The sequence below is a fragment of the Brachyhypopomus gauderio genome, chromosome 9, assembly GCF_052324685.1.
Source record: "Brachyhypopomus gauderio isolate BG-103 chromosome 9, BGAUD_0.2, whole genome shotgun sequence".
Taxonomy (NCBI): domain Eukaryota; kingdom Metazoa; phylum Chordata; class Actinopteri; order Gymnotiformes; family Hypopomidae; genus Brachyhypopomus; species Brachyhypopomus gauderio.
Genome location: NC_135219.1, coordinates 9309957 through 9320025, shown reverse-complemented (window position 1 = coordinate 9320025; position 10069 = coordinate 9309957). Strand labels below are relative to the sequence as shown.

Below are 10069 nucleotides of genomic sequence, written 5' to 3'. Positions count from 1 at the left end.
GAAATAATTGCTGTGGTGCAATGTGGTGTAATGTCACGGATGGCGTGGCTGGGCTGTGATTACTCAGACACCGTCTCTCTCCTGCGCGTGTGACGCAGCTCAGCTAGGATAAACTATCATCGAATGATAACTCATAAACTCCATAAACTCAAACCCGTGTGCTACCAGTGTTCAGAATCTGTGAGCTAGTCTGGAACTGACTCTCCTTTGTGGGTTGCAGTTTGTTCTTGGGCAATGGTGGATGTGTTTCTGGGTGGAGGGAAAGGGAAAATGATGAGTATTTGAGTTTGCTCAAAAAGGGTTGAATCAAATTCAGTTTAGGCATATATGGTTCACTAGAAATACCAAGGAAGGCAAAACGTAAAAGCTGCAATATTCTCACTGTGTTTTCTTGAAGCAGGTCAGAGAGCTGTGATGTTACAGCGTGATACCCAGAGGCAGTGGGTTGGCTCTCACCTCTCCCCCTACAGGAGAGATGGGGCCATGACACTTGAGAGGAACGCTACTGCGTCTTTATTACTCCACTCCATAGGGCACTGGCTGAGGGAGTGCATAAGGGTAAGATGGCTAAGGACAAAAATTAAAGCACTTGTAATTTAAGATACTTTTACTGAATAAGCAAACAGACAAAGACTATGGTTGTATTTAGATGATAAATTGTACTTTGTAAACATAACACTATCTGAAATAAAAATACGTAAAAATGAGCACTATAAATGTACCAATACATATGGCATCATTAGCAAGATAACTTGCAATATGTTTCAGAGTTTCAGTAAGATGTGTGAAACATTAGATGTGCTAATTAGAATAAAATAGCAATTGGTAGGAAGCCCAGAACATTGGCAGACAGTACCCTGTTCTGTTCTAGTCAGTACTAAACTCATGTGTTGGTTTTTTGTTTTTTATATTTGCATAGCATCATAAGATGTGGACAGACTAGAATATTCTAAGGAAAAGCCTTCTGAGATTACTCTTCCTTACCAAGCCTCTTCTAACACTGAGTAAATAGAGTAAAGAGTAAACAGTAATTTAATATCAAGGCTGCAGATCTCACCCTGAAATTATTTCCAACAGTCATAACAGTGCGGAGCACAGTGAGGGCGGAGCCTGCAGCACCGCGGGGCAGCGAAGGGCTAAAAATAGACACGCTAAACAAGTAATGTGTATTCTGTACCCTGACATTCCAACCAGAATACTCTGCAGGGAGAGGCTAGTGCTATTTTTGAGAAAAAGCATGAGACAAGGCATGAGACAAGGCACGAGACAAGGTACGAGACAAGGTACGAGAAGCTGCATCTGTTGTTACAGAAAATGTAACCCCCCCCAAAAAAAGCAAAAATTGTAAAACAAGTGGGCTGAAAAGTAGAACTGCAGGCACAATGAAGAATCATATTTTTAATGTTGCAGCAATAATTTAAAGGAACAGCAATGCACCCACTGCAAACGGTCCCTGCTGCCGAACCTTGGGATAAGATGTGCGTGATGGGGACACAGTTCTGCAGATCCCTGACTGCAGTTCTAATTAGAACTACGGAATCCCTCCCTGTCACTTAAACACTCCAGAACAGGGCTGCATTATGCAACATGGTTTAAAGCATAAACCATATTCTAAGCATCCGTAATAGACAGCGAAGTGCCTACGAGTGATTCTGCTACTGGCCTTGCCGCAGGGCGTGTATGTGTTGAGGTAATCAAGCTTTCATTTAAAAAAGTGTTTGCTACATGATGCAACATAATTGTAATATCCAGAAACCTTGATGCATTATCAGTCCTTTTCCAGATACAGCTCACATTCAAGACGAATCGTGTCAAATACTTTGGCAAGTGTCATGGTATCAGTTTTCAACAACTGCATTGTGACTTCAGTGTCACACTCCGACATGCGGCTATGAGGAAAAAAGTCTGCCATGGTCTTAACAAGCAGTCTCAAGAAGCGGACAGAAACGGACAGATCCACTGTCCACCTACACGTTCAGCTTCTCCCAGAGCTAATGCTGCTTGAAAAAGAGGATTTGACAGTGCTGCAAATAGCTTCCACAAAGGGTGAACGGAATGTGACTTCATGGCTATTTCTGATTACACGAATCAGAGATGCAGAAAGATCGGTCATGCTTAGTGGCCATGACATCAGAGTAAAGAAGCATCAAGCTATAGTAAATTCTCATGCACAAGCAGGCAGCTTAGGGCGTTAGGGAGACAGCAGGAAGTGTGTGCGCTCTGGAGGAGGGACAGGCTTGGACACAGGGTGAAATCTCTGCCCTCTTGCATTAGGTCATAAAGGTACCGAGTACTGAGTCTTTGCCCCTAGTCAAAAGCCCTCAGGGCACTAACTTACCCAAGCTTCAATGGTCAAAGGAGACAATGGTCTGCAGGACTATGTACAGAGTTGTATAATAATAATAATAATAATAATAATAATAATAATAACAGTAATAAAAAAGACAAAAAGATAAACAACTCTTTCTTACCTGTTGAGCTACTTAAGGTCAATGTGTCAAATGCTTAAAGCTTAAACCAGCAGCCCCAGAATTTTTTTTTTCTGATTCAAAATAAAATTTAGAATATGATCCATCATTTTCTGCTTAAATCAGTTACAAGTATGTCCGATACTTCAGTGAAGAAATGTATCTAATATGAATGATTTGCTAGTTAGAGAAAAAAAACACTGTTCTGAAACAAGGTTAATTAACAGTAAGCAACACTAACACAAAATTAGGACAATTAAATATTTATTTTTAACAGCAGTGTACTACACTGTATATAACAAATTATGGTTTTAATCATGCCAGTGTGGTAAAAATAAAAACTTTGTCCCAACCCACCCCACATACATTTTCATATCTTTTTACACTCTGATAAAAAGGAAGTCTCATGTACAGTGAAAAAATTTAACAAACGCAATGGTCTCTCCATCCATGAGAAAGACCCCGAACAGAGTCCACCAGCCTTAAAGGCAAAAGTCTTTTATAGCATTTGCAAGAGGTAAATGCTGTGTGCCATACAGCAGGGCTGCCTGGTGAAGTGAGGAGATATAGACTATGGATTTGATCCAGCAAGCTGTATTGTAATGCCCCTCATCTTTACAATACAACACCCAGCTGTAAATAACACACCTCCACCCTTAGTCATGTTGGAGAGTACGAACAACCCCTGCTGATCCAGCGTTTGCTTCACAGCACTAAAATCCCTCTCCTGCCTCCCCTGCCCAGACCCCCGCACGTCTTCTATGAGTATTTGTGCACGAAAGTCACAGCCAAACGCTGCTTTGGCAGGCATAAGTCATTCTCATCTGCATCAAGTTTTGTACAGGTCAAAAATGCAGCATGCTGTCCAAAGCCCAGAGACTCCCTATCCCATGGGGTTTTGTGTACCTTGAGTGTGTATCAGGGAAGTGAAGTCTGGCTCCACGCCTCTCTAGATCACTACAGTGGGGATGGCTGGCAGAGCAATCGCCATAGCTGTCTTTCACAAACCATTCCTCATCTCTGGAATGCTAAAAGTCCTTGCAGTGAGTCTGATGAAGTGGCTGATGAAGTGATTTTGCAACAACCTTAAGAGCGTTCAGCTTCAGTAATCTCTATTCCCATGGTGTCTTCATTAATGTACATGATATTGGATGTGTCCTCTCTTTTGGGTTCTGTAGGGGGAACGCCAACGCACAGTGGGGGGAAAGGAGAAAGAAGAATGATGCTAATTCAGCTTATTTCTCTTGAACCTGAAGGTAGCAGCTCACTCAGCCGGGGTTTCTAATCTTATGTAGTAAGTCACTTGTCCAGCAAATGCCATGAGCTCATTATTTCCTGATCGCATATACCCATATCTCCACACTTAAACCACACTTATAAAATCAGGCTTTTTGTACTTCTCATGATATTTTACAGTTAGAACACATTCTCTAAGCCTCAGTAAACTGAATCATGAGGAATGATGCACAATGAGTTTAAACGCTGGTAATGCCAGTCACTGGGTTACTGGGTTCATGATAAACACTATTCTCTATTTAGCAGGCATAACTGGATTAGCTGGATTCAGTCAAAAAGGCAAATTGAGGTTACTCACTTGTATTCATCTATTCAGGTCAAACATTTCTACCTTCACAGCACTAGTGGACAATGTCCACCAGAAAGTTATTGCTCATCATTGGTAAGGCCTATGTTCTCAAGGTCTGAATTCCTCCCACCTGCCTCATGTCTAAAATCAACTTACATTAAATAAATGTCCTGTATTAAATGGCTTACTGAGAAAATACGGGGTGAAAAAGAAAACCTCATGAGCCATTTACTGTTTTTGTCTAAGTGTGTCTTGAAGCGGAGAGCTCGTCGGTTAAAATGACGCAGGAGTTACAGGAGTGCTAATGATGTCTGTCTCTGTGTAGGACGTCGGAACTCTGTCATGTATCCCGCTCCTGTTGAACGTGCTCAACAGTTTTGTTTGCTGTTCTGTTGCGTAACTTCCATGGACTGGATCCCATTTAACAATCAGCGTGTTTTCTTAAGAACATAGAGAAAGCAATAAGTAGTACAATAGCACTGAAGTAGCAGAAACAGATGAGTTATTATTCCATAACAAACCCTCAGTGCCGTACTATGTGCCTGGGGATGTTACTATGAGATGTTGTATGATGTGAGCTGTTCAGAATTTAAATATATTCTGTTCTCCATAATGGCTGAACACAAAAAACACCAAACATATTATGTACTCATCTCAGTGGTTATCAACTTCATTAGATTAAAAAACATACATATTGTTTTTTATTCAAAGCACTGTTTAATGTAAAACAATAATATATTTGTAAAACAATATCCAGTTTTTTTCTGATCTAATGAAGCTGATAGCCAATAGGAAAAGCATGTTTGGTGTTTTTATTTACAGTCAGTAGAGAGAAAAGAACATATAAAGTTTATATAAATATTACGAAATATGAAGCCAAGCAAACAAAGAGTATGAAAACACAATAGGACAAAGAAAGAAGAAAAACTCTATTAGGACAGTAGTGAAACGTATGAAGATGTTGGAATTTTACAAGCCATTTCCATCCTGTATTTATACAATAACTTACCATGAACTCCTGTAAGTCTGTTACGTGTCATGCGGAAGGCGTCCTTGTTTGGGTGAAACAGACGCGGTTATGCTCATGCTTGTAAGAACATCGCGAGGTTCTGCGCACTGCAAGCTGAGTGCGCTGACGTGAATATGTGATATGGGCTAAACGATCTCTACCCTGTCATGCCAGTCATATATCAAATCCACATACAACATGCACTCATATCATACTAAAGCTTTTAAAACCCCCAAGCCACAGTTCCCCAAGTTCTCCATATCAGTTTTTTTTTTATGCTGGACTGACCATGAAAGTATTGCTCCATGGGAAAAAGTAAGTTTAAAAACAAAAAGGAACAGTTGAAGCTACAATTGATCCCTCTCTCATATATTAAAGGACAAACAAAGGAAAATGTTTCAAATTTCCATGTCTAGTCTGCATGCTTTGATTTGGAGAGTGTAGGGTAAAGCACTTGAAATAAAAAGGACACAGGAACATGGGGGTGAGTGGGGATAAGACCAGGAACATGGGGGTGAGTGGGGGTATGACCAGGAACATGGGGGTGAGTGGGGGTATGACCAGGAACATGGGGGTGAGTGGGGGTAAGACCAGGAACATGGGGGTGAGTGGGGGTATGACCAGGCTGCAGCCAACAGCAGCGACACCAGTCTGAGGTACAAGTCCTCATTACAGCCACAGAGCTCCTGTGTGCGTGGCACCACGCAACTGCTCTTAAAAATAAATGCCCTGAAATTTCAGTCGTTCAAGAGATTCAGCGCATGGGGCCAGTATAAAAAAAAAGTGTCTCTTAAAATCTCTTTGCATGCAGTCGATTGCACCAATGTACAAGCAGCTACTATTTTAGAGTAGACATCAGTGGCAGGCCAGATTCCAGCTGGACATGCATTTATTTACAATAGAAACCACACTTGTCTCCTTCAAGTTTTTTTTTTTCTTTCGCTGAAGAGTGAGAAGGAGCATTATAAATAAAGCCGCCAACCTAAACCGGATAAATAAACGTTCCTGCCTTAACTCACAAGGCTCCGTCATCCCTTTCTGCATCGGGAGTAACGGGCCTTGAGACAGTGAAGATGTCCTCACATTTGAGCAAGGTTTTGGGGGTTGAAGTCTGTGGAGGTGGGCTGGGCCTCTTGTTGTCCGAGAGCAGTCTTAAGATCTCCCCCATCTGGGCCTCCAGCACGGACAGACGGCCACTCAGCGTCTGGATGTCTCCCTTGAGTTCCAGCTTGGCCTCTTGCAGTGTGCTCTGCAGCAGGGCCTGCTCAGGCACCGGATGGAATGGAAGACCTCGTGGTGTCAGCACACCTGCTCCAGGGCTAGGCTGCTCTAACGGGCTGCGTTCCATGGGGCTCCGGGGGTCCCCCGCCCTGTCGATGCGCAAGTCACTTTTGGTGATGCCGCTGTCGCAGGAATCAGTCTTATGCAGGGCGTTCTTCTCCTCGTCCCCTTCACCACCGGCGCTGCTACAGCCAGTACCGCCACCATTCCCGTCCAACCCCTGTCGAAAACGCTCTCCACCTTCGGCCTGCTGGTTCTTGCAATCCTCTGAGAAAAGCTCAAGGGCCTGGTTAACATCTCCCCACTCCTCCTCCCTCTGCTGTTGGTCCAGTTCAGGGGGAGGAGCAAGGGAAAGTCCAACCCCTGTATTCCTGAGACGCATCCAGCCCCGCCCAACTCCACCTCCTCTGGCACAGATGGTGCTGGTAACCTTTAGGCAGTTCTGGTCCCCCACACGCAGGCTGGGTTTGAGTTCCAAGGTCTCATGGACACCACCCCGGTCAGAGTCTTCTGTCTGAACATAGGCCAGCGAGCTGTGCACCGGAGTTATCTGTGATATAGTCATGACACTGGGACTGCCGTTCCCACGACCTCCGCCAAAACCAGGAGCCCCATTTTGCATAGGGGGTCTATGTTGATGCTGGAGCGGGTGGTGCACCTGGTACTGCGGCTGACGATAGCGGTGATGCTGGTGGTGAGGGTGGGGCAGAGGGGTGAGCTGGTGCTCCACCTGAAACTGCTTCCTCTCCTGCTCGGGCTGCAAGGAGCCCTGTGCTCTCATCTCTTTCTGCTGCTTAAACTTCTGGAAGAGCCTGCGGACAGGGTGGTCCACAGGAATAGAGAGCGTCACCTCGTTCTTCTGATGTCGCCTCTCCTCTTCTTCTTTCTTCACATCGACGATTTTTCGGAAGACAATCTGTGAAAAAGCATTTCAAATGTGAGAAATGTACACCAGTGCCTGCCATTTGAGCAACACAAAGCTCCGTTTGTTTATGGAATAGTTACAGCCTAATTATTGTGGGTGGCAGAGATCATTCTTTTCTAAACTAAAACAATTCTTTAGCAAAAATAAAATAAAATAAAATAAAATTTACACAGTTCACTCCAGCTAATCAGTCAACCTTTAATATTGTAATAAATTCAACACTGCTAAAGAGGATTACAGCGTAAATGAAATTGTATGTAAATTAAGAATATTTTGAGGAACTTAAATGACCCATCGACAAATGGAACCACAAACCATGAATGATTACCAAAGGAAAAGATAAAACATTTTCAGTGAAGGCTCTTATCCTGTCATCAGACATGGATCTTTTCTTCCACTTAAAACCTTCGTAGCAGGAGTATGACCGCACAGGTTCCCAATTAAAGCTTCCTTTGACTGAATATGCCTCATAATGAGTCATTAAAGCTCATAGTAGATTAGCCGGCACAGCGGAGTGAAGCAGGTATCATCTTGGCCCATCCTCTGCAATGTTCACCCTGTCATCCTAGGAAGAACACTCACCTTGTGTCAGCTACAGCAACTGTTTTTCTAATAACAACCCATTTATTGATTCACCAGAGAGGCCGGCTGAATACAGCTAAGTCAGCACGAGCCGACACCCGGGAAAGCGTTCTGTTGCACAGCCTGTCCTTGGTCATGGAGAACCCTCCTCAGAGTCGTGCACTCATCACTGCTGCTGAAGATTTATTGTGTATTTATGAGCACGCTCAACCAGGGCAGTGTAGTCAAGTAGCACTTTAGAACAGCGAGGGAAGACTGTGAGTTCAGGCAGGGTTTAGCAGGAGCTACTGCAAAGTGGCACAGACTTCTGCCAAACGGAGATGCAATTTACACTTATAGCCCACAATAGGCAATGCTGTGGAACTTTTCGGTTCTTTAACTACTGAACTACTGATAAGCAACACAGCACGACACACAAGCAACACACTCTCCTGTAAACAAGCAACTACAGAGCTGTGAACCCGCTGTAGGCAAGGAAAGCTCTGACAGCCTGTGCACTTCATTCACACCCAAACGACCCAAAAACCTTCTCTTGTTCATCTCAACTCTCTCTACTCCGGAGCTCTTCTACTGCAATTTCTGCACATGACCGAGGCTTTGATCGTGCACAGTCTTAATTAGACAGCACTGATTGGCCACACAGGACTTTTACCGGCTGCCCCAGGGACGAAAGCATGGCCCCATCCAAAACTGTATAGAAGACACTCACCAAGCACCTTGTTATTTTTAACAAGGTTCCTATTTCGCAGGCTAAGGACAATCCTTAGTTAAGCATTTGGTTGTGTTTTTGTACTCCCTCTCCCTGTTTTGTGCTCTGCAAACCATTAGTATGAAAAAAATAACAAAAAAGACACTTCTTTTTATCTGCCCTCATAATCAAAGACAGAAAAAATAGTAAACAAGAAATTAGCACAATTACAGGTTCCTTTTAAAAAAAAATCACTCAATATTATCAATAATAGTGCCATTGAGCTAACGTGATGTTTTAAAAAAACACCGTCTCCTCTGGGCTAACAGCATGTTGTGTTGGTAAAAATAGAGCCGGGCGTGTCATGTGACTCTTCGTTATCCCTGTGCAGTCTTTCGCTACCCTGCAGTGCTGTGGTTGCATGTCACTTCCATCTCCAAGGCGGACGCTGGTAAATAATGAATCCAGCCACACTCTGCCTCTTCAGATTATTTAAGTAGCGCTTAGTACAGACTCAACGAGATGGGAGTGACAGTTCGAGCAGGATACAGGAAGTGAGAGGGAGAGAGAGAGAGAGAGAGAGAGAGAGAGAGAGAGAGAGAGAGAGAGAGAGAGAGAGAGAGAGAGGAAGGGAGCAGAAGGTAAGCATCAAAACCAAGTCGTGAGAGAAAATACACAAAAACAACTGAATTAGAAAAAACACTTAGTGTTCAACTTCTATTCTCTAACACGATGCTGCAGCAACATCATGGGATGGTGAATTTTATGTGATAAAACTGCAAGCAATACAGCAGTTTTTCCACTTATAATAATAATAATAATATATATAATAATATATATTTTTCTAAGGTTTCTGATAACACCTTGTAATATTTACGTCATAAATACATAAGGACAACAATGACGAGGAGGATGAATGTTTATTTGAACATGCTTATCTTCCCCAACTTCACATTAGGGCCATTTTGAAATGGGGTGGCTAAACGATACAAAATCACCTCAACATGGATAAAATTATTAGACTAAACTAAGATCATCTAATCCCTGGGCTTTGGTGTGTGATGTTCATGAACTTTCTGCTACTGTAGTGAAATAAATTCTTGGTGGCCAGTAAAGATCCTGATGCCCTCAACTTCATGGAGGATTTTCTCTCATCTGTATTACTGGTGCAACAAGAATGTAGTGTGCTAAAGCTAATTCCCCCAGGCCTAATCTTTACCTCTGGAGCACCAATAAGAGCCATTTATTATTCATGCAGCCCGATTTAGAAACACAATTCAAACAGGCCGCATGTATCTGTGCAGATGTCTAATGTCTGAGAGTATTTTTGCCACTTCCTCCATTCCTCTGACTCTCTCTCTCTCCTTCCAGATCACAAGCTGCCTGAATCTATTGCAATGAAACTCCGTGATGGTGCCTCAGACACACACCCGCTTCCCTTGAACATGACAGTTCAAATGAAATCTAGATGGAAGATGTTTTTAATTCTATGAGGTCTGACATTGCTGTTAACATGAAAAAGCATGTTGTA

At 43.0% G+C, this 10069-nt stretch overlaps 1 protein-coding gene across 2 annotated transcripts in view; it reads right to left on the bottom strand.

Moving 5' to 3' along the window:
* Positions 1-2592: 2592 nt before the first annotated feature.
* The window catches only part of kcnh5a (potassium voltage-gated channel, subfamily H (eag-related), member 5a), a 65997-nt gene continuing 58520 nt past the window's right edge, over positions 2593-10069 (bottom strand). Inside the window, exon 13 of one of the 2 annotated variants that reach the window (XM_077016902.1) lies at positions 2593-7259. In XM_077016902.1, the coding sequence (XP_076873017.1) occupies positions 6078-7259 (1182 nt within the window). In that variant the 3' untranslated portion in view covers positions 2593-6077. The remainder of the gene's footprint in view (positions 7260-10069) is intronic. The other variant, XM_077016903.1, reaches the window with a different exon arrangement.